We start from the raw sequence: 26240 nt of genomic DNA on the forward strand, positions 1-26240 counted from the left end.
GGAACTTTCACAATAATGGAAAATGTTTAATAAACTTAGAATGGTGGGCTTATTAAACCATAGTGTTATTTACAGCCGTAATTCATCAACCACAAACACAAGAACGTGTCTGCGTGGCATGCTACAACAGAAGCTTTATTCAGTTCATTCTGAAAATGGTGGCAAAGTAAAGTTCAGCTGCAAATTCACAGATACAAGACTCAAAGTATAAAGTTGTATGTACCAAAAAAAAAAAATACAGGTAATATTTATAACAATAACTTACAGATACAAACTAATGATAAACTACAATTTCACAAAGGATTGTAAACATTTTGCACACTTGTCAGTCCTTTCTTTTAGGCAAAGTGCTCTTTTGATGACAAATAAATTAACAGATACACACTAGAGTGAACTATTTCCAGACAATACAAAAAAAGTTTTGACTTGTTTTCTTCTTGTAAACATAAGTTTTACAAAAAAAAAAAAAAAAGAAAAAGAAAAAGAAAAAAATCAATAAAAGTGTCTTGCAGGCCAACTGTAGATACATACCTGGGTAGCAAAGTGATGTTGGAAATGCTTTAGGTGTTAAATAAAAATTAACATTAATCTTTTCAATGGTATTTTATACATAATAAATGACAAGTTTATATCCTTAATCATTTCTATCCCTGAAAAAGAAATTAGGTATGACTTATTGGCAGTTGTGTCATTGAATGGGGTAACAAGGGCTGGAGTCCAAGAGTTGTTGGTGAATGAGCTACAAAATAGAAAGAAATTTGTGGATCAGTTTTGTAGGGTGAATAAAACTGATTTAAAACAAACAAAAACAAGCCAAGGCAATGTGCTTTCATTACTCATTATAGCTGAGGGCACCAACCTACACTCATTCCACTGACCTCAGCAGAAGTAGTACCTTATTCAGCATCATGAGTATATTATTAAATGAGAATCTAGGATGGGTTTACCCCTAAATCTTTATTTTGGGCAACAAGATTTTGCCACTTTACTGTCCTCCATCCATACCCCATTCACTGCACTTTACCCTTCAGCTAGAAAGACTCATGAGCTTTGTCGGCAGAGATGTTGTCAGATTTCATATTGAAAGTGTGTTTATAGGATGACTCCCCCCACCCCCCAACCAAATTCTCATTTATGAATGTCTAACTGCCTCTTCCCTAAACATACATCAAACTACATTTGACTCAGTCAACACAGGTCAACACACCCAATTTTAATGCTAGTGTAAGTAAATGATTACAATGATATAGGCTCTGATTTTTTATTTAACTGAAACTTAAAATGAAGATTCCACTCTCAGCAACGGCAGCATTGCTTCAAACACAACCTCCCTCTGAGAGCAGCTAGGAAGCTAGACAACATTCTTTAAAATGTGTCTTAAGGCATATTAAAGAGACCAAGGCAGTCAACTCCCAGAGGAGGAGAGAAACAAAATGAGACTATTTTCCCCCAAGTTAGTGACAATTTGAAAATACGTGTCTGAGAAGTTTAGCAGAGTATTCAGGAGTTAGACAAGCTGGATAGTGGAAAACAAATATGAAAGATCAAGGTCCACTGAAGAGAAGCCCTAGTTAAAAACAGCAGAAACAAAATAAAACAAAACAAGCTTAATCCAACTTGTAGCAACCCAGAAACACACCATCCCTTCTGAGGACTGATGCCTGATTGGATTAAGTTGCTCTTCCCCTAGCCTACCTCCCTGCCAAAGGCGAAACTAAATACTCTCTGGTGGAAGATATTACCCAGAGCCTCAAATTATTTCTAGTTTTTCATACCCAACATCTGAAGTGCAATAAAATAAAATAACAAGACAAATAAGAGGACATGACTTTGGCTTACAAAAAAAAAAAAAAGAAGAAGAAGACATGGCTTGGTTGAAAACAAAGAGGAAAAAACAATAATAGACCAGACCCACAAAAATCCTGATATTGGAGTTATCAGACATGAACGTTAATATAACTAAAGTTAGTATAACAATAAGTTTATTATGGAACAAAATGACAAAATAGATTATTTCAGCATAGAAGTTGGAACTGTATAAAACAATAAAACGGAAATTCTAAAACTGAAGTTACAATAACTAAAATTAAGAACTCAATGGATGAGTTTTATATATTAGGTAGAGTGTGAATTAGTGAACTGGAAAATAGAAGGAAATAATCAGATTGAAGCATGGAAGATCAAAAGGCTGGAAAATATAAAATTTTTTCATAAGGGCTGAAACAATATTTGAAGAGACAAAAGCTGAGACTTTTTCATAATGAAATACTTGAATGACATATTCAAGTAGCACATCTAGGCACATATTAATAAAACTGAAAACCAGAGAGAAAAATGCTGAGAAAAAAGACATTTACTTTCAAAGAAACATTAATAAGACGAACAGTTGACTTCAACAGTAAGTATCAAGTTAACTAACCATCCATATTCTACACAAGAGGGACAATGGAAGCCAGACAACAATGTTATCATATCATCATCGTGCTGGAAAAAGATACCTGCCAATCTAGATTTCCACATACAGAGGAAATCCCCATTATAACTGCATCAAAACAAATACTTAGGAATAAACCTAACAAAAGATGTATAAGATTACTAAACAGTAAAGTCTAGAATATAAGAGAGCATTTGAAGATGACCTAAATAAATTGACAAACTAAGTTCCTGATATGAAAGACAATATTACCAAGGTAGTAGTTTCCTATGATGGATTGTTTCAAAATATGAACTTCTTTCCCCTTTTTTTGTGGGGGAGGGGGAAGGCAGGTAGAAATTGATAAGCTGGAAAAACTTATGGAAATGCAAAGGGTCAAGAATATGCAACACAAACTTGAATAACAATGAAATAGGAAGACTTGTTCAATTGCATATCATGAATGATAAGCCTAGCATAAGTGAAACAATTAGGTACTAATATAAAAATAAGTACACCAATAAAACTGACACAATATATGGACACTTAATTTATATCAAATGTGCTGCTACAAAGCAGCTGGGAAATTAGTATTTTTCATCAATATAACAATAAGCTTTGCTCCCAATCTCACACCACATACAAAATTCAATTCCAGATGGACTGAGAGTCTAAATGTCAAAATAAAATAAAGTTTCTAGAAGACAATGCTGGTGGAATATCATCATTATCTTTGAGTAAGCACAAGTTCTTGAATAAGTCACCAAAAAAAGCACGGCCCATGGAGGAAAAAACTGATGAAATGAACTACATTAATATTAGGAACTGTGCTCAACCGAACATACCTCAATAGAATAGAAAAAGGCAAGCCATTGAACAGGAGGAGGTATTTGCAACACATATAATCATTAAAAAAAAACTTTGTATGCAGAATATAGCAAGAGTAAAAACAAATCAAGGTAAAAAGACAAGCTAATAGATCAATAGGCAAATGGTTCTTCACAGGAAAATATATATAAATGCTCAATGGAAAAAAATGTTCAATCTCATCAGTCACTGAGGAAAAGCAAATTAAAATAATGAGATAGCACTACACAACCACCAAATAGACTAAGATTAAGAAGTCACACCGTATGAAGTGTTAGTGAGGATATGGAGTACCTTGAACTCTCATATGCTGCTGGCCCAAGTGTAAACTGCTCCAACCTCTACGGGAACTGTTAGGCAGAATTAACTAAATTTGAATATATGTATAGCTTATGACCCTATGTTCCATTCCCAGGTACATACCAAATAGAAGTGTGAATTAACATGTACCAAAAGGCATATATAATAAAGTCCATAGCAGCGTATTTATAAAAGCCCAAATTGGAAACAGCACAAATGTCTATCAGCCATAGAGTGGATAAACTGTCATATAGTCCTACAGTAGAATTCTATATAACAATGAAAACAAACAAATCACTGGTTCTGGCAACAATACAGATGAGACTCATAACCAATGCAATTGAAAGAAGGACGACACACAAGAATACACTCTGCACGGTTCAAATTATATAAAGCTCACAAAGAGGCAAAACTAAAACATGAGTTTAGAAGTCAAGGTAATGTTACTTTAGGAGGGTACATAAGAGAGGCTTTCGGGGTGTTAATCGTGCACTACTACATCTGGGTAGTATTTACACGGATATGCTCATTTTACTAATTTATCAAGTTTTATACTTACTGTGCGTGCACTTTTCTTATGTATGTTTTATTACAATAAAAAAGTTTCTTTAATAAACTAAGTAAACTCCAATCTAAAAATCTGACTGTGAATACTTTCTCTGACCACATGAAAATAAATTATTTAAATACTTATCAGGTGAAAAACCAAACAAAAATGTTTCCTAAATAGAAATCAAGCACTAAGAGTCATTATCAATATTTGTATTTTAGCTGAAAAGTGAGTGTTAAATTTGTCCCTTAAAATATAGTCACAGAAATAAGAATGTTTGGGTAGTTTTGCTCTCTACTACACGCCCCTCCCCCCACCAACACACACACAATATTTTTTAGCTATTATTGAGGTAATATTTCAAACTGTGAATCTCATCAATAATCTAATATTTGAAGTTGTCAGATATTGACTCCTTAGGAGACAGCTGTTAAATGTTTGGATACCTACCATCCATATAACTATGCAGCGCAGTTAACATCGTCCCATCTTGGGGCACGTAGGCAGAATACGCCATTTCTTCTAACATGGGCGGAGACAGCCTGGAGGGTGGGACAGATGTGACTGGGGCAGAGGAGGAGTGGTTGGGACTGACATGTTTCTTGTGGCGTGCTCTACAATTCTGAAACCACACCTGAGGGAGAAAAGCAATGTAGCTCTGTCACATCAGCTTCTGAGAACATCACAACTCCGTTTAGAAAGGGATGCCATCTCAGTGGCTCTCCCATACAAGCACAGCATAAATCTCAATAAGTTTTAGAAAGTTCTGTAGACAAAAGAGAAACACCTTTGTGCAAATATCAATGGTCATTTTCTTTACTCAATAACTATTTGAAGATGTACTTAAAAGCCAATTCTATACTAAACTAGGTGCTTTCCAAAATAAAAAGAGGCATGGGACTCAAAGAATTCCAGACAAAGTTTCCTGGGTTTTACTCCTAGCATTTGGGACAAAAAGAAAAACAGAAAAAGCCTTTCAAATAGAACTTCAAAACAAAAACAAAACAAAACAAAAACCCACCACACAAAATCCAACAACAACACTACTAAATGTATTCTTAGGCACCTGCTGGACTTATTTCAAATCTTTTTTCAAATGCCTAAAATCCCTACTGAGAACTTAAAGCTTTCTACAAACCCCTTGATTCAGTGATTCCAAGCACATTTTAACCTGCTGGCTTCAATTTCTCCTACTGAATACATAGGCTATCCCCTAAGAAGCATGTTAAGGTCAGGCTTACAATAAGAAAAAAACTAGTAATACTTAAGTAGAATAAAATACAAACAAATCCCCTGGAGAAACAGTTCACAACATGTAAAAAGCTAACCCTCTTTTTGTCACTCTTCCCCAGAAATAAAGAAAGCAAATTCAGGGCAAGCAGGTCAGGTAAGTAAGATTAGATTGCCCCGAAGGCTTCCAGCAATAAACTGCCTATGGCTGAACTCTCTGCCATTAGATAAAACTTGGACTATAGAGTGTTACTTTATTAAAATATCATAGCATTTATGTGCCATCACACCAAAGATTCTGTAATGGGGAGAAAGGAAGTGTAAGGGGGGAAAAATTAAGGAAACTAAGAAAAAAAACTTAGGGTTTGGGACAAAGGCTGGGGAAAGGTCAGGGACATACACCTCTGCCCAGGGCTGGCAAAAGGGAATCGGAGCTAAATAACATGGAAAAGAAGGAAGCTGGGAAAAGATTTATCTGAAAAAGTTGGCTTGCCCAGCTGCTGTGGCTCAGTGGTTAAGCACTGACCTATGAACCAGGAGGTCATGGTTTGATTCCCGGTCAGGGCATATGCCCAGGTTGTGGGCTCAATCCCCAATGGGGGACATGCAGGAGGCAGCTGATCAATGATTCTTTCTCATCACTGATGTTTCTATCTCTCTCTCCCTGTCCCTTCCTCTCTGAATTAAAAATATTTTTTTAAAAAAGAATAGTGTCTATAAAAAAAAAAAAAGAAGAAGTTGGCTATTTCTAAGTCACACCCTGCCCTTGGGACTCAAAAATAGAGGGCTGGTAAAGTATAAACTCCAAGGTTTAATGCTAAAGAAATAAAAATGAATGACATAATGGGTTGTGCAGCCCTGAGCAGGTGGCTGAAAGAAGTGCCCGAGGAATGTTTCAGGAACTAGACTTAGACAGGTGTCGAAGAAAAGGCGTGGGAAGTCACAGCCTTCTCCCCCATCTTCTGGAGTGTTAGACCCTGAGGTACCTATGCAGAGACCACATCCAAAGTCTCCACTCACAGTTCTCTCCACAGGCTCCGGAACAATGGGTGCCACTGCTGTCATCACCCAGCCATGAAGATACACTCACACATTCTCCAACGTGTAAACGGGAACTGCTGCCACCTGCCTTTTCCAGGACAGCACCCAGAAGACATGCACCCAGAGGGCACATCTAACCTAATATACATGGCACTGTGGTTCCCTGAGTATCTTCAGAGTATCTTATATCTCCAAAAGATTAAATATTGGATGGAACCTACTCAACTGTTTAAAAAAAAATACAAGACTTTGGAAATAGATACAAAGAAGGCATGACATAAAGAACAAAATAGCTACCTTAATGCTGAATCAAATAGCTCCTTAGAAAGATCATCAACAGGTAGTCAGCAGAGAGAGATTTGTAAAAACAAAGTGTCATGTAATTTGCACAGCAAAATATAGCGGATGATACCAGACTTCAGAAAATAACTTCTGATGTGAGGGCTACCAGCTTCAGAATTCAAATACAAGTCCTTCTGACACTCCTCACTGACTTAAAAGTTATTCCTTCTGCTTTGCAAACCTCTAACAAGAGTTACATTTTCTTCTGAGCTATTGCTTCAATAGCTTTTGAATTCTACATTGTAAACCACATAATCTAGAACTAGGTCATGTAGACACTCTGCAAAAGAAAAGACATGCACCCAGAAGACAGCATAAAATTAATCTCCTTGGAAGCTCAAAGAGTCAAATATAAAAATAATGTATGAAAAATATGGATTTTAAATTATTTGAAAGCATGGCATGATACTGATCTAAGAAAGCTGAGTAATCATTTAGGAGAAAAAAATAGAAAAAGCCCTTCCTCACATGTAACCAAATCAATTCCAGAAAAATTAAAGTATAGGTGTGAATAACTGAAACCATAATGCTTAAGGGAACAAAAAGCCAATATTGATCTCTCTCTCAGTAGAGAAACATAAAAATGGCCAAAGCTATAAGAAAATAAATATTGAGAGGTTTGAATACATAAAAATATAAAAAATTCTATGTGGTGGAAAAATGAAAAGAAAATTGATGATTAGGTGGTAAGCACATAATACAATACATAGATGATATAGTGTAGAATTGTATACCTGAAATCTACATAATTTTATTAACCAATTTCACCCCAATAAATAAGGAAAATTGAACTATGAAAGTTTAACATGATAAATAGAAATCAATAAAAATAAGATGGGGAGAAAGGAAACAATCCAGTAGAAAAGTTGGCTAAAATAACAACATTATGTTAAAGTTCATTGATAATGGAAAAACTCAAGTAAAGACAATGAGACTTTCTGACTATCAAATTGGAAAGGACATTAAAGAAGGATAGCAATAAGGATTCAAATAGTTGGGGAAGAGCAACTTTCATAAGTAACTACTGACAGAATAAATTGGTATGGATTTTATGGAATTGATTTTTGTGCTATCAGTTAAAGGCCCTAAAAATGTTTTATCTTTTGACTCAATAATTCCACTTCTATAAATGTATCCTATCAAAACTATTGAACAAGTGTGCAAAGTATGTATACAATATTGTTCATTGAAGCATTCAAATGATAATAAAAAATTGGAAGTAAACTAAATTATTCTATGCTCAATATGTGCAGCAATAAAATTGATGTAGTTCTTAGTATGAAAAGATATTCCCAGTAAACATACTGAAAGAAATAGAACAGTTTTATTATTTTTCTAAAGGTACACAACTCATAATTCACCTATCTGAAAGGGTATGTCAACAGTGATTATAGTTAGATACAGAGTTCAAAATAAAATTATCCATCTTTATTCTATGATCTTAGTACAATGACAGTCTGGTCTGTTACTAATTTCCCTCTAAGTAGACTTTAGCTAGTGAAGCTGAGACTGTCTCTATGTATCAGACCACTGTTTCTATCTAATCTTTGCATACAATCTAATTTGCATATTAGAATCAAGGCCTAGTCATTAAAACTCTTTTCGTTAACTTTTCTAAAGTGTGTCCAGTGCTAGGAAGTAGGCTGGCCAAACAGATCATGATTACTACTCAAGATCACAGTAATTAACTTTTCAAAAATACTGTGAAGGACTATATATTTAAATTATACACACACAGGTATATCCTATATAATAAAAGTGTAGTATGCAAATTGTCCCCTCAACTGGGAGTTCAACTAGGGGGTGGGGCTGGCAAGGGGAAGGGAGGGAGTACCCAGCCAGCCACCACCAGCTGCTAGGGACCCTACCAGTGCACAAATTTCGTGCACTGGGCCTCTAGTATACAAATATTATAGTGTGGGGCAAAAGTAGGTTTACAGTTGCGAATATAGTAAACAGTTTATTCTTGTATTATTACTTATTCATTATTGTATTATTTCCATAAGAACAATTGTTAACTTACTTTTGTAGACTCCATATGCATATATTTGTATGCTAGTACACCTTCCTTTGCTATCTTGTCAAAAATATTTAAATTCAATCCTCACATATCTTTTTCCTTTTTATTGAATTTATTGGATGACACTAGTTCTCCAACATATCATCTATACACTGTATTGTGTGTTCACCACCCTGTCAAAAATGGTTCCATCACCATTTTCCCCCTCATACCCTTCCTACACCCCACTCTCATCCTAATCCTCACATATGAAACGCCACTATCCAACAATATATACTAACTCATACTACCGGTGACTGAAATACCTAAAAATTATATGAGAGATATCTGTCTGAAGTCTTTACTTCTTCAAATAATTAGAAAAAGGACTCATAAAACCCTCCATTTTACTTTGCTTTCAACTTCAAAATAATAAAATACATAGTAGTCATGAATCTGGCAGCTGCTGCAGAATATATAGCCTTGTAATAGACAGAAGCCCCAGCCAATTATGTCTGAAGGACCTCGATGAAGGAAGCTTCCCTTCCAGCCACAGGAAATCACTTCCTCCAATGGTAGTCCATGCCATTTGGATAGACTCTCCTACTGAGAAAGCTCTACATCATGAGTGAAATCTATCTTTTCCTTCATTCTCTTGCAGAGACCTGCTTCTGCTTGCATTAATTTCTCAACATTTTGAACTTTGAATGTTATTTAAAATTATTTTCCATTTCCCTGATCTCTCTTTAAGAACTTGGCAAGGTTGACCACCTCCATCTTGAACCCACCTCACTCCTTTGGCCTCCATAATGTTTCTACTCATTTATTCTGGCTGTTACGATGTTCCACTCAAACAGCACCTCTTGCCTTGCTCTCTCCCTAAAATCCATTCTTCACTTTTTACTGGCTATAATTCTTTCTAAAAGGTCTTCACCCAATCTCAGAGCTTTAGATCTTTTTGCTTGAGTTCTGTTCATCCTCAAAAAATACCTGTTTACATGCCCAATGGCACCATCATTGCAGAATTAGCAGAGGGAAGAGGGAATTCATCTCCCTCCATATTACCAAACTAGCTTTCTTTTAACCTGAATATTCCTGTTAATTGCTCCATTCCCATGAATATTTTGACTTCAAATCTAAGAGTCACCTTTGACTTCTGCTTCCCCATTACAGTGTCTGGTCCTTTTCTTGTGTCTGCAGCATCCAGCACTTGCCATCAGTGGACAGTCAATAAAACGTTTCTTGATGAATTCTAGGCCACCTCACCCATTAACCTTCTTTTTAAAAAAATTACTCCTTTCCTGGACATCCCAATTAATATGCTTATTTCTATCTAGCCTCTCCCAACCCTAATTCATCCCACGTGCTGTCAACAACCTTTTCTTCCTAAAATCACGTATCATGGCTTTCTCCTGAGAAGAAAAGAACTCTGCATTTACATACCTCTCCAAGATTGGCTCCACCAATTTCTTCTCCCACAATTTGCAAACGTAAATCTTACATTCTGACAAATTTGGTCTAGCTCATCCTTCCCTAACTTTGTTCACATGACTCCCTCTACCTGGATCTTTGACAGAGGCCATCAACGCCCTCTACACACATGCGCACTCACTCACATACACAGTCTTAGAAAAGTAGAAAAAACACTGACCTTAGAACCAGATCTAGCTTGGAACCTCGGTTGTCTTTTTTAGCCTGAGGACCATAGGGTTGCTGTGAGCAATGAATGAAGCAACTTGTACAAGGAGTCACTTAACAAATGACAGCCCAGCCCAAGCAGGCTAATTATCAAGTTAAAAAAAAATTATTGAGAGTGTGAAGTGACCTGAAATGAGAAACTAATGCTTTGGCAAGTCTTCACAAAGCAATGCACACTCATAAAGACCTAGAATAGAAATTTCAGTATCTCTTGATTAATGTTTAAAACAATCACCTGTATCACCCGTCTGCTCAAGCCTGTCCTTTCTGCCAGTTTCTGGAGGGTCTGGGCATCTGGGTTGTTGTCCTGAGCAAACTGTGCCTGCATCACCTAAAAATATATAAGTCGTAAGTAGCTAAAAAGAACCAATCTTCTGTACTTTGATGACAGGAGAGAAGACATGCACAAGAAAATGGGGTACTTATATTTTATTACATGAAAGTCAATATGGGGATGTATGTATAAATGAAAAGAGTGCACATTTTGTAAATTTACACATAAGTTGCTATGTTAAGATCTTTAAAAAATAATCAATTTCAACATGAAAACTTGTTTCTCAACTATGCTTTAAAAATAAGCTCACCTTTTCTTTCTTTCCATACTTTAACTCACAAGCATAAGCAGTGTTAAGTCTATTTACTTTTTTTTCTGTTCTGTTAAAAAGTGTTAGCACTAGAGCCCTGGCCAGATGGCTTAGTTGATTGGAGCATCATCACACACACCAAAAAGGTTGTGGGTTCGGTTCTTTGTCAGGGCACATGGCTGGGTCGTGGGTTCAATCCCCAGTTGGGGAGTGTACAGGAGGCAACCAAATGATGTTTCTTTCTTTTTCTTTCTCTCTCTCTCTCTCTCTCTCTCTCTCTCTCTCTCTCTCTCTCTCTCAAAATCAATAAACATATCCTCAGGTGAGGATTTTAAAAAAGTGTTAGCATTATAAAACTTTTAAAAATACAAAAATCATATACAATTATCTCTAACCTCTACTGAGCTAAATAGGTTCAAGGCCCCTACTACCATTTTTATTAGTCTGCAAATAGTACACAGCACAACAAATGTATTCCACTTAATTGCAACCATCTTATCGTTGTTTTAAGCACTTGCTCTAAGCAAAGAAATATCTGGAATCTTAAAAAGAGACACCCGTCAGCACTGAATAAGAATTCTTCAGGATCTAAACATCTATACATTGAAAAAGTCCCCAGGTGATTCTGATGTAAATCTTTGGCTTGGAACCACTGTGCTAAGTGCTGTGAGATAGCAGAACATGAAAAAACTGCTCCTGATCTCAACTTTCCAGGGCAGAGATTCAGACATGCCCAGAACTACCAACAACATAAGTTTGAGAGAGGTGTGGAAAGCATTTGAAATCTTGCTTCCTGGCATATGTTATCACAGTTTGACTCAAATAAAATCTTATAAAAGTTAAGAGAGCCCTAACCAGTTTGACTCAGTAGATAGAGCATTGGCCTGTGGACTCAAGGGTCCAAGGTTCGATTCCAATCAAGGGCATGTACCTTGTTTGCGGCCACATACCCAGTGGGGAGTGTGCAGGAGACAGCTGATCGATGTTTCTCTCTCATCGATGTTTCTAACTCTCTGTCCCTCTCCCTTCCTCTCTGTAAAAGAAAAAATCAATAAAATATATTTTTTTAAAAAAAGCTAAGAGAGAGAGAGAGAGAGAGAGAGCGAGCTGTGGAGAGGGGAAGCACCAGAATAAATGCATAAATTAAGAGCTTTCAGATTTTTTTTCAGAAAAGTTTAACCATGGGAATCAAATGGGACATTTTTATTTTATTAGTTAAAAGTCAATCAATCCAGGGAAGTATTATCCTATATAACAAAAGGCTTATATGCAAATCAACCGAACGGCGGAATGACCAGTTGCTATGATGCACACTGACCACCAGGGGTCAGTCGCTCAAGGCAGAAACTGCCCCCTGGTGGTCAGTGCACTCCCACAGGGGGAGTGCCTCTCAGCCAGAAGCCTGGTTCATGGCTGGCGAGCACAGCTGTGGTGGTGGGAGCCTCTCCTACCTCTGCAGCAGTTGGACATCTTCTGAGGGCTCCCGGACTGCAAGAGGGCACAGGCCGGGCTGAGGGGACACCCCTCACCCCCCACTGAGTGCGTGAATTTCATGCACCAGGCCTTTAGTAGCTGGTGTGGCTCAGTGGTTGAATGTCAACCTATGAATCAGGAGGTCACGGTTGGATTCCTGGTAAGGATGCATGCCTGGGTGGTGGGCTTGATCCCTAGCAGGGGGTGTGCAGGGGGCAGCCAATCAATGATTCTCTCTCAACATTGATGTTATGTTAGAAAGAAGAGAGGGAGTCTGGCATGCAACATGATTGTGCATGTCCATGGGCATGGGATGAGGGTGGGTGACCAACCTAACTAAAGACGTTAAGCTCTGCTGGCCTGGACACCGTTGCAGCAGGCCATACGGATTACATTCTCCACTATGACCCTCATTTAATATTTACTATCTTTTGCCAGTGCCCATCTCAAAGGATAGCTAAATAAGTCATTGGCAAATTTAGTTTTCCCTAGCTGAAAGTGAGTTTTCTGAGGGCAAAGGGAATGTCTTATTATTCAAATTCCCCTTCCTGTCAATAGTGTTTGTGCTTGTGTTTGTGACAGAATGAACCTTGATTGTGGGAGGAAAATCTGAAGATAGTGTGGTTCACCAATGTTGTTCTCGGAAATCTTAAGAGGTTTACAAATTATATAATTTTTTTTCCCAGTTAATTTCTCTCTGATTAGTGACTCTTCCAGAAAAAGATATTCCTGGCTTCCTGTCCAACTTTGTCCACATATTCACTATAAACAGTTCCTATGTTTTTGGTTTAAAAATGGGTGGAATCAGACTAAAAGTTCATAATTTCACTCAGTTCACTTCATTCTTCCTTTTCTACTTCCAATGTGTTATTTCATATGCAAATACAGTGGTGTTTATAGGAGGCTGAGTGTGTAAATTTCAAAGAGAAAAAAGAATGAGCAAATTATCTTTGTGTTTTTTGTTTTTTTAATTTTGAAGGAGAAAAGCATTTGCTTTCAAAGCTACTATTGATAACTTATAGAACAAAAACAGCATGCATCTCACAAATGCATTTCAAATTCACAAGTTTAATCATAGAACCAAATTACATTAAATAAAGCAATTTCTCATCAAGGAATAAAGCAAAACTTAAATCAACACTGATGGTTTAGGATTGGATTATGCTAAAGGAAAAGTAAGATGTACTTATCAGTGTTTAGCCTCAGAAAAAAAACACACACAACCCTTTGAATTTGAATTAGTTTTATTATTCTCGTCACTAATGATGCACAAACCCATCCTACTTTTAACATGGCCAAGGAATAAGCCTGTAGAGACACTCATCATTTTAAGGCCAGAAATTCTACCAGAAATGTCAGGATTCTGCAAAGTAGCAGCAGACCAACTGGATCTGAAAGTAGATTAAAGTAGGTGCCAACCTTGGCACGTTTAGCATTGATGATCATTGAGCAAGTGCACCTAACTACTACAGGCAAACCATAATAGTGGCTGAAACGTCTTAAATATCATTCCTACAAATAAAACAATATTTGAAGTATTTTTTATTTTATTTTGTAAGTGTGAAATGACTTTTTCTTCCCATAAGTTTCTAAAGAATTTTGGAAATTTTTCTTGTTTATTCCTCCCATTTTAATTCTCCTCTGTTTAACTCTACTACTTCATGTATTATCTTGACCTACGGATTACCTATCATGCTTTGTTATTTTACTGAAAGGTAGGACAATTTGATAATGAGGTTACATCACCTGATTTATTAGAGGTTCTGACAAAATATAGTAATTTGTCGTTTTAAAAAATCTATAGCTATTCCAGATTCCTAAATTATAAAGAACCACTTGAGGACAGGATGGAGCCTCATTTTTTTCAGTCATTCCTGGAATAGGTAAATACTAGTAGAGATTGAATAAATGAGAGCATGCTTTGAAAGCATATCATTTCTGCTTTCATTTTTCAAAACTGATGATTCTGATACAGATTTTTAAAAACACGGTTCACAGTACATTTTTAAAAATATCTTCACCTGAGGATGTTTATGGATTTTTATATGGAGAGAGGTAGGGTGGGGGGAGAGAGAGAAAAACATTGATGTGAGAGAGAAACATTGATTGTTCGTCTCTTGATGTGCCCTGACTGGGAATCGAACCTGTAAACTTTTTGGTGTACGGGATGCCGCTCCAACCAACCGAGCCACCTGACCAGGGCCACCACACATTTTCATATAATAATGCTTGATTAAATAGTTTGTGTACATTTGCAATTAAAACCATAAGGCCATCTACAAGATTTGGAATTGCACTCTTCTGTTCTAGCTGCGGCTGCCATTAAATCGAGTGTTGTTGGGCACAGATTCATAGACTCCTCAGAGGCCAAGCAAAATGAAAAGACCAGAGGTTTGGGGAGCAGGGTCCAAATCTCTTCTCTGCCATTCCTTGGCAATCTGCCCTGAGGAAAGTTCCTGCACCTCTTGGATGAGGCTACCTACATCAAGGACTTGAAAGAATTAAGGGAGAAAATGCAGAGAAATGCCTGTCATAGGACTGGGGGCACAAAGTTCTCCACAAATATCATTCCCTTTTTATTTAATCAGTATTTATCTTCCTATATGAGATTACCTAAAGTGGTTTCAAATTTTCACAATTGTAATGTTAATAATAAATTGTATATGATATTAGAGTTATCAGTTTTATAATTAAAATGATAGCCAGCCCTTATGGGAATGGCTGACTTTAAAAACAGAATATATTTTTACTAGAGATTCCATTTTCTCACACACCTTTTAGCTACTGGGTATTCTGCTGCCAGGAAATATCACCCACAGGTACTCATGTCTCCTAAGTTAGGGCTTTTGGTGATCTACATTGCAATCCAATGAGGTGTCCAGTAAAGCAAGGTTCAAGCAAGAGATATATCTTTCATTTGTTTTATCTTCCATGTATTACTTATTGACCATGTATTCTATGCCTAAGTTAAGAAGTCCAAAACAATCTGAAAGTTTTTCAGAATGGCTTTAGATTTTAATGCCAGATTGCTTTCCAGTATCATTAAGTTGCCTTGGAATATCTGTGCCACAGCAAGGCTTCTTTGTTAATCATTCTCAAAATAAAAATTATCTTCTTGAAACACTTGTATTCATCTTAAATACTGGAAAGTCTTAAAATATTATATGTGACTTTTCAAAAATTACCTTCACTTATTTGTTAACATTATATAAATACCCTTTAAAGTGTGAGCTGAGATGGATACAACGTATAAAACATCCAGCAATACATAGTAGGTGCTCAATAAATGCTACTTTAACATGAAATACCTCAGCCACATTAATCTTTTAGAAAACATAATTTTTTATCTTAAAAAATGCCAGAAAGAGTCATTATATGTGTAGACTTAAATATAAAGTAAGCAGTAATTATTTAATAGTTTTCTTGATAATTTTCATAAACCAAAATCTATGACAAGTATACTTAGGGCAACTAAGCTGAAAATAATCCCTCCCTTTTCAGGGGACATAATCAACCTACTCAGAAAACGTATAATCTTGTCCATTAAAAGACTCATTGCGGTTTGTTAAAAAGATGAACACGTCAGTGTCCCATAGACTCACACACATATTGTATGACTCTTTCTGTTGAATCCCCAAATATTTTGTTTGCTATTGCAATTATATGTAGTAATGTAAATGCCTGGGTTAGACTGATTTTATCAGGAAGTCAGGACAGACTAACATTTTGCTTCCACTTTGATGTCAATGCCAACAGATCCCAGAAAAACAAAGCTTGAATGAACATTGATAAATACTTTAGGGCCAAATGTATATTTCATGCATTCACCAAGTTTTTCCCACACAAAGCATAAGCTAACCTTTTTGAAAACATAAACATGATTTTAGACAGCATAAAGTTGTTTTTTGGAGGGTAGGGAGGGGCTTCAAAAATCATAAATTCATTGTCACGTCTACCTGGAGCTGATCTGCCGTAAAGCTGGTCCGAGCCCTTTTTGCTGGTTTTGGATGATTAACATCTTGCTCTGTGAGGAGGGCACCTTCCACACTAATCCCGTTGCCTACATTTAAAAACAGACCGCACATGTTGGAGACTCAGGTGGGTTCAGCAGTCATGCAATAAGAGGTTTCTTACATCTACTGGCTTGGAGTAAAACTAAACATCTAGATTGCCAAACCCCTTAAGTTTTTAAACACACTAGAAATAGACTGTTAAAACAGTAATCCATATGTAGGCTTGAACACTTAGTCACAAGGGCAAAACGTTAGAAGTACCCATCTAAAGCTCATCCTTAGGAAGGCAAAGACAGGGAAATGACTAGTTACAAAAAGCAAATCAGAATCTAAACTCAAGTCCTTAGACTGAGAATACTGCACAATGCTAATACACATGGCATGGCTTTCCCGGTAAATAAACAGATGGAGACCGCCACTAACAGTAAAGTGCTTAATGAGTTTTACCACAATTACACTGCACAAAATAATGCATTAAAGGGATCTGGAGGAAAAACTGTTTTTATTCCTGTATTCACTGTTCCAAAAGACTCAAAAGTATTTTAAGTATATATTTACCATTTTCCACTTCTCTTTTTAAATTATCCAGCATGCAGTCATAATGCACTCTGCACAGGACTTTCTCTTCCACCAAAGCAAACTCCTCTCCCGTGGAAAGTTGCCTTTTGCAAGAAAAGCAGGCAAAGCACGCCAAGTGATAGACATTGCCCTTGGCCCTCCGGACCCAGTCAGTAGAATGGATGTGCCTCCCACAGCGAGAGCAGCGAGTTCCATACCTTCTACATAAACAGAAGGGCGGGAGGTGAAGATTTAATGCCCGGTGACATATTCATCAGTTTGAGATTAAACCAGTGTGTTACATTACTCATTGGATTAAGCTAAGTATTTAAATCTTTTCAAAATAAAACAGGACTCAATTATTTTTCTAAGTCAGTATGGTAAGCAATCAGGATGCGATATGGTCATAATTCAAACCTATATGTAAAACAAAAACTTCTCATTATTACCTTAAAGGAAGATTGGATTTTTTTCTTTTAATATAAATGAAATATATGTTTCAATATCTCTATTGTAACAAATATCAGTGCATTTTAAGAGACCCAAGATACCACACACACACACACACACACTCCAGATTGAAACCGAAAATACAAAAGCACACCACTGAAGATATAAATATTGATCTCTTAAAACCAAGTTGAGATCATTAGAAAATACTTTAAATACCATTTTTAAGTTAAAACATTGTAATATTTGAAATTGATATTATAAAAGAATGAGGAAAACAGAAATCATTCACCCTGGAAAGAATCAAAGGAAGGAGAACTCAGAAAATATTTCCTTTGGTGAATAAACTATTGCATTGCTAATCACAGGAAGATGGGAAATATAACCTAAAACTTCCAGAGACACATCTGAACATTAAATGCAGATTAATCTTAACAAAATGCCAGATGTAAATATTTCTTTTTTCTCTTAGTCCAAGTGACTCTTTGCCACATCTCCTTTCACAATCGTAGTCATGGCTTGGCATATCCATGTCCAAGATAAGTATATATGTCTGATGTCTATTCATTAATATATCTTTAGAGGTATTGCCATTTTTAAAAAATTAACCTGAAAAACTGAATCCTAAAAACATATTTCAGAATATAAAATATGAAGCATAAAAACATCCCAAGGAACTAGACCTTCAGTAAGCCTCTGAAACCAAATCTTTCAAAAGACTTTAGATTACCGTAAAACATTAAGATTAGCATATCCTAAATGAAAGACCAGGCAAATTGCTACTATTTTTTTGAGGAAATGGTAAGCACACCTGATGAGAAATATAAATTTTTGGTAATTATAAAATTCTGTGCCTTTATAAAATAAAGGACTCTGGATTTTATGAAGTGCTTTCAATTACCTACCAATTTATTCAAATCAATTACTAAACTCTCTGAAATCAGTTTTTGAAATTGGGAATAAACAACATAATTTTTATTACAAACTTTATTATATAGTATTAACTTCCCAATTTCACAATGAACATTCTTCTTCTTTTGGAAATGCAAATTTAAAAATATGGTAATTTTTTAAAGTCATGCTTTAAAAATGGGTTAAGAATTGAGTTATATCCTGGAAGAAACTGTCTATTTAAATAATTACAAAGAAATGACACAGAGAAAATGTTACATTTAATAACTCAGGCAAATATAATCTCACAAAATAAAGGTCAAAGAACAGACAAAAGAAACAGGATTTTTAGGTGGAATATTTAGATTTGGTACATTTCTGATACTGGAACAGTCAATTCTGATTAATTTGGTTTATCACAGTCTCAAAACTGCTGGCATTTTATAGGTGTATAACGAGGGATCATCCTACAGTAAACGGGTAAAAGCTTAAACAAAACCTGGATTTGCCCCCCATAATTATTTCATCTTACCACTCTCCCAAACCAGGGGCTTTCTCATGATAAGTCATCTTATATTTCATATTTTGTATCTACGCACAGCAAAGAAGTTCTTAATACATAAATATTTCATTTACCAAAGTGGGAATAATTATCTAAAAATCATTTTTGTATACTGAAGTCCTAAAACATCTAAACATGCTTATTTATTTGTTGTAATACAAATGATACCTCAAAGATATAAAGCATTCTCATTTTGAAATCTATTACATAAGAAAAACTGGGCTTCGATAAATAACACTGGACAAGAAAGTCTATTTACAAAATTCTCTTTGCATAATAATTTTTTAGAATATTTACTTACTAAAAAAAAAAAATCAGTGTACCTGAAATAATCAAGTTTGCAGAAAATGTCCTTGTCTTTAATATAACAACTGGTATGCCTTCCTAAGGAGGTTCTGCAGACACTGCAGGAGAGACACCGGACATGCCAGCACAAGTCATTCACCTGTGAAGGAAAAAGGGGCAGGATAAGAACTCATTCTAATATTTAAGAGGATAGTCATTGGTTTTGTGTATTAGGCAAAATTTAAAAAGCTGGCCCCTTCATGTTTTAATGCACACTCTGAATGTTTCCATTGAAAAGGTGTGATTTACACAAATATGTGTGTAGATATATCTCCTTAAACCCAACCAGAAAATCACAATAACATATTCTACATTTTGTGTTAAAAAGGTGTCTTTTTTTTTTTAATTCCTTTAAAGATTTCATGTGTTTTTTGGTTTTGGTTTTTGTTTTTTTTAAAATGGAACTTCTATGAACACAGGGAAAATTCCTGAACACTTTAAAGTCCTACATACTGGTTTATTTTTTCTTTTACCAAATTCTTCCCACCATGAAACTTGTTAGCCAAAGAAACCAAACCACATAACTTCTCAATCTACTTTTTTGGCCAAATTATTATACAGTGTGCACTGGTTAAAATGAGAGAGGAAGACAGTGATAAAGAAGTTTTCTTAAGATAAATACTTACCCTTAAAAAGAAGTCAGGGAATCCATTTTGCTTACAAAACAGAAATGCTAAGGTAGATGTAAATGTTGATATGGCAGAAGCTCTGGCTCCGTTTAACATTAAATAAGAGTGTCAAGGAGTAAAGTATTGCAAACCCTACTTAATGATTTGACTACTGGAGAAAAAAATAAAGCTAATTATAAGTGGTTTTAAAAAGGCACCCAAGCATTGTTTGCCATTTATACTTCCAGAAATGAGGCATAAAATGGTGACTTAATAAATCACAGCCCTTCATATTTTCTAAGTAAGAAGGTGAAATATTACCAGTTCAGGGAACAAATCGTAATTACCCCTCACCATAAACTGTTGCCATCACTCTATAAGCACAACTTTAACCTTGGAGAATAAACATGAGTATTGGATTGAACTTGCCTTAATGCAGTCTCCTAAAGTTTGCTCTTGTGAAATGGACACAATGACTAGGTTTATGCTTAATTAAGTTTAATGTAAAAGAACAGCAGTGATGCAAAAACAAAAGTTACACTCTACAAATGGATCTAATGCTTAAAATAGGAATTAGGTAATTTGGAAAAATATGAAATATACCTTTTGCTACACTATTTCATAATAAAGATGATCTGTCCAAATTCTATCAGATTAGCACTACTATTCATGAAATATAAAAGGTACTTTGAAGCTGAAAAAGAAAAGTTTCACTGGCTTTTAATTAGTTATGCGTCTCTTTCCAAAGCATTAGTGAGAGTATCATTTGGGTAACATTTTTAAAGTCTTAAGTTTTGTTATAAAAGATGTATATAGTCACTATACTGGAAAACAGCAAAGAAGCAATAAAAAATATTAACTATGGTGAGTACTGCCCTGGAAATAAATATATATTTCCATTCTATTATTTTCCTAAAAGGGGCCCAATTAAAGATTAGAAGTATGGACTTCCTTTCATATTCCACTGTTTAGGGCCTTCTTCTGCATTTTTATCTTATCCAACCTTTAAAAATAAACAAACAGAAAACAAAGGTAGATTCACGCTTTAGGGCAGAGTTATGACAACCCTCCAATTCCCTAAAGCTAGACCCAGTGCCTGATTTTCCACTTTCCTCAAAGTTTACTTTAAAAAACAACAACAAAAACAACCTCTTTCATCTTCCCTTTCCCCACCTCCAGAGGAAAGTAAGAAGAGAGCCTTCCCTGAAGGCTGGTATTGATCCAATCTGTACATGTACTAGTATATGAATGTAAGACCAAGCCAGAAAACCACCCAAACAATAGGGCACTGAAGTATGAGATGGGGCAATAGATGCATCTACTTCCTCTTGTACTTTTTTGTGCTAACTCCATTTTATTTGCCTCATGATATAGTGTTTTTCTATATTAAACAATTTACATCCTCAAATACTCTACTACATCCAATAATAATTATTTTTTAACCAGTGATTTTAATTCAAATATGTCTGGATAAGGACTCAAAATGGGGGAAAAAAGAATTCAGGGTTTTTATATAATCATAAAGTATTAAACTTTTGTTAGAGCTAATATACTGATATGTACAAGAAGGTAGAATAAGACTGTACATATAAGACTTCATTGGGAGGACTCCAGTCCTATTACAAAGGAAAGCTTATGTAACTTAGATATTTCATGTAATGCAAATATATAATAATATATACACATATTTTAACATATATAAGATGAACACTAGAAACTATTTCAGAGGGTGTGTTAAGAGTCACTTTGTAATAGGTTTTTCTTGATCCTCTCTACTATGAAGTGTTAAAGCCTTTATAGATCCCTTTAGAAACATTCTTAAATATTATACTAATTATTGAGAGGGCTCATTGAAAATAAGCTCCTTTTTGATCCAAAAGATGCTTTTTAAATATCCAAAAAGGCTCCATGTCTAGAAACATTGAAAGGGGGATCTTAAGAATGCAGATTTAAAGAGAAAGCCATGTTAATTTTTCAGCTTTAAGAATTAACCACTGATAAAAACAAACTCAAGTCACTTTTCAAAGAAGCACAAAACTTCTTTTGGTGCTTGATGCGGGTTGTATCTATAGGGTATCATTTCCCCTTTACAGATGAAGCAGTTCTGATTGAGGTAGAAATTTAAAGAACCCCACTAACTTGCTTTTTGAACTCAGACTCTTCGTAATTAATATTATTTTTTGAAAAGCTGGGGGTGAGGGTTTGGTGGAGACAGAAAAGAAAGTGAACTGGTTTGCTACTAATTCAGTGTAGGAGAGACCATTAGTTTAACTAGTGGTTTTAAAGAGCGATTGAAGTTGAAAACCCATAGCATGAAGATTAAGACACGTGGGACCATGATCCTGCAGGCAATGACATGAGTAACCGCGCCTGCCAGAATTTATACTCCAAAACTCCCCCACAGTATTTTCAGAGAAGTAAAACAAATTAAGACAGACAGTCTACTCTCAAACCGTTCTTTGAAGCACTTCATCCCAGGCTTCTCTCTTTTTCTTCCTAACTTGGCATCAATTTCCATTTCCTCCCCTACACACTGGAGATAACATTTTTTTAAAGCATTGGGTGGCCTTTAAGTATTAAATCTTAATGACAGGAGTGAGGTACTGAAATGGTTTCAGGTAACAGTAAACAAACAGAAGACTATATGTTAAAAAAAAAAAATCTGTCCAGAAAAGAGCCTTATAGGGCAATTTACAATGGTTCTCACCAAAGTAGACACTGCAAAGTGGAATCAGCCGACATGTTCCGACCTAGAACTCTCAGAAGCAGGCCAGTGTGGGGGATGTTACCCGGGCGAGGGACCTAGGGAACCCGGGGCTCATGATACACAGTCAGGCAGACCCCGTTTCAGAAAGGTAGAAGGGTGTCTCCATTTCTGTTCCTCTACCAGGTTGGCGGCTGACTCCGGTACACACACCCGAGGTATGGAGGTGTCTGCACTTCTAGACGCAGACGGTCACACGGGAGCTCATTTGCAACAACTTGGGAGATTCTAAGACTTCTTCCCCAACTCTTTCCCTCCGCGGGAGTTGCCCTGGATTGGTCTGTTTTGCTTTGAAAGCCTACAACCTCGGGGGAGAATGCGAATGGAACAGAAGGAACAAATAAACGTTTCCCTTTTCCCAGGGTTACCAGGGTACCCGCTCCGGGGCCTGGCGGCTCCGCCCTACCTTGAGAAGGTACTTGTCCACGATCTCCAGGCCGCAGCTGTTGCACACACACTTGCCAGGGGGACAGACGGAGCCCGAGGCCATGGACCGGGGCGAGGACGACGGGGACAGCGGGGCCGAGGAGGAGCACGAGTCCTCGTCCCCCGCTCCCTCGGGGCTCACCTGCAGGAAGCCGCGAGGCGCGGTCGCAGGCGGTTCTAGACCCCTCCTTCCCCTCCTCCTCTCCTTATCCCACGGATCCCTGGGGCTCCCCCACCGCCTCCCCCTTTCTCCAGCAACCCCCACCCCCACTTTCTGCCCAGTTCGTGAGGTCTCACTTCTCTGCCCTCACCCCCGGTCCAGAGTCCAAGCCCCAGCCACCACCCACTGGGGCTGCGACCCCTGACCTCCAGGACCCAGGGCGCCCCACAACCCTGCCCAGCTCGCCACGCCGGCTCAGCTTTCCTCCCCGCCCCGCCCCGGACCCTCCCTCCACCCGCTCCCCGCGGGCCAGTGGGGCCCGGGCAGGAGCGCGGGACAGCGGCCCTTCTCCCCCGGCCGCCTCCCCGCCTCGGCCAGGTCTGCCAGCACCTGCGCCCCTCCCTCCCCACTCACCAGGCCCTCTTCCCCGGCGCCTTTGCGAGTCCTCCCGGCCGCCAGGGCTGCAGTCCGCCCGCACTCTTCCGACATGAGCCCCCGGCGCTGCGGGGCGGGAGTGGGGAGAAACAGAGAAGTTCAGAGCCCGCACGCCCGGCGCCGAGCCTCCGCTGCCTCGCGCGGGGGACGCACTAATGAAGGCCCCGCGCGCCGGCCGTGCGTGCAGCCGTCAGGGCTCCCGGGCCGGCTCCGCGGACGGCGGCGGCGCAGCCCCGGCGCGTGGCGAGGCGAGGCGAGGCGAGGCGGCCACCCGAGCGGCGGGGGCTCGCCGGGCGCGCGGCGGAGCTCTCGGGGCGCAGGCTCCCCAGCTCTCACCGGGGCGCGCCGGCTCCCCGCCCCCCTGCCGGGGGTAACAAGTTAATAACCATCATCCCCGCACAAAGCACGTTCTCTCTAGACGTCAATCACGGCGGGGCTGGGCTCCCCGGGCTAAATGGGGTGCACGGAGGGGAGAGGCAGGGTGGGAGAGAAGAAAAGGGGATTGGGGAGGGGATGGGGGAAGAAACTTGATTTCTTTAATAACCTCAATTAAAAGAGCAAGACATGTTTTTTTTTTTTTAAAGGGGGCTTTTTGAATTGGATAGCCCGAAAGGTGAAGAGGTTTAATAGGACACTTGAAGGCTAATTACAGCGGGATTTAAGAAGCCTGGTGCTTGTTCCGATGACAATTTGAATGAAAATGCTTCAGATTCGACCGAGCCAGCAGCTCTTTGGTAAACTTGCAGCAATTAGAGCTGCGAGTGATTTACACTCGTTTCTTTCAGGTGTAAATTGCCACTTATTGCTCAGTAAGTCAACATTTGAGCTACTAAAGGATTATTTTTAACCAGCGCAGAAAGCGTATCGAATAATGGAAAATATCCAGCTGAATTTAATTTGTGCCATTAAAAAAAACACAACTCACCCAACCTCGGTCAACACGTTTTAAAGTTAACAACGCTCATGACGCAAATGTTTCCGAGCGTTTGCTAGAGTTTTGTTCTTCAACGAAAACGCAGCCTTCAGGGGCGTTTTCTGCCTGCTTTTGCGAAAACTCGAGCGTGCTGCCGGGTGGGGTGACGCAGTGGAGTGCGAGGTCCACGGCCCGCAGCTCCGCGTGTCGGACTCTTCGCCTCCCGGTCGCCCTCCCTCTGCCGGCACCGGGCGGGGTGCTGCCGCCCTGGGCACCCCGGCCCTGCGCCCACCCGCGGCCGCGTCCTCGCAGACACAAAGGGAGCTGAAGCCGAAAAGCCCTGTGTTCGCCGGTGTCCCCCGCCGGTGTCCCCGCCCGTGTCGCGCAGCAAAGAGGAGTCGGCGCTCCAACCGGCTCCAGTTGATTTTCAAATTTGAAGTGGGAGACACCCATGGGTCCCGCCTCCAGGGCGAGGTGAGAGCTTGTCGGTTCCCTGCATTTCCTAGACCAACGGTGCCACCGACTCGCGTACTCTGGGGTTTGCTTCTTTAGGAATTTTAAGCAAAACAGCACTCCCGGCGCCCTGGGGCCCCCGAGGCCTTCCGGGAGCCGCCTCTCGGTCTGTTTTCGCGGTGGGCCCGCCAGCGCGGATGGGCTTGCGAGCGTCCGCCGGCGGCGGGGCGCCGCTGTTGGATCCCCCCGCCCCCGATAGCCTTCCGGACCCCCCGATTCTCTCTCCCCGACCGCCACGATCACCTCGGCAAACAGAACAAAAACACGACTCACATCTGTACCCGAGAGCGCCCTAGTCTCGAGGCTTCCTCTCCCAAATTACAGTCTCCAAGTCCATGCTTCAGGTTAAGTGAGCTTGCGGGGAGGGGAGGCAATGATTACTGACTAACGCTACTACGTAACCAAAAAAAAAAAAAAATTGTCAGGTCTGAAGATGAGGCCGTCACAGGTAATTTCTGAACCTCATCGAGAAGCCCCAACAGCTCGCGTTTCAAGGAAACGGCGATCCCGCGGGTCGGGCCCGGCGTCGCCGCGCTCACCTTCTCGGGGGGAGCTGCCAGCTCCGGCACGTCCTTTTCTTCTAGTTTACACACAAACCTCTGATCGCTTTTCCAGTACATGGCACCGCCAGGGCTGCTTATCTCATACCAGCTCCGAGGGTCAGAGGCTGTCCGCGTCCGCCGATTCCCCCCTCCCCCGCCCCCGGGCGCCAATAAAAGCTGACACCCCGAAGAGGGAGAAGCTACCAGCCAGTCTTCCTCCGCAGAGGCCGCCCTGGCCCTACCCGTGCTCGGGTAGACAGACTCCTAAGATTTCCCCCCGCCCCCCAACTTCGCTGAGGTCTGTCCCTCCAGGAAAAGAAAAGGGGGGGAAAGTTTGTTTTGCAGAGGGTGGAACCTTACATAAAGGGAGGGAAGGGGGTGTGTGTGGGGGAAAGTCTTTTCCTGGAGGAAGAGCCTCACCTCCTGCAGGAAAACCCGCCTTCTCTCAATGTTAAGATCTTTATCAGGACAAGCCAACTTAGTCCAGAGTTAGCACTAAAGGAAAAAAAAAAAATCATTGGGAATGGCCCTGTTAACTTTTGACTTAAAAAAAAAAAAAACTG

At 39.0% G+C, this 26240-nt stretch overlaps 1 protein-coding gene across 1 annotated transcript; it reads right to left on the reverse strand.

Annotated features, from left to right (window-relative positions):
- Nucleotides 1-25755, reverse strand: LHX8 (LIM homeobox 8; the record flags this gene model as incomplete). The annotated part of the gene is made up of 9 exons (XM_081088226.1): nucleotides 1-739; nucleotides 4581-4764; nucleotides 10676-10771; nucleotides 16454-16557; nucleotides 17069-17289; nucleotides 19295-19416; nucleotides 23095-23256; nucleotides 23689-23775; nucleotides 25675-25755. 9 exons carry the CDS (start codon nucleotides 25753-25755, stop codon nucleotides 663-665), a joined length of 1134 nt encoding a protein of 377 aa, XP_080944352.1. The 3' UTR covers nucleotides 1-662.
- Nucleotides 25756-26240: the final 485 nt, after the last annotated feature.

This window comes from Myotis nattereri (assembly GCF_964212035.1).
Source record: "Myotis nattereri genome assembly, chromosome: 3".
Lineage (NCBI taxonomy): Eukaryota > Metazoa > Chordata > Mammalia > Chiroptera > Vespertilionidae > Myotis > Myotis nattereri.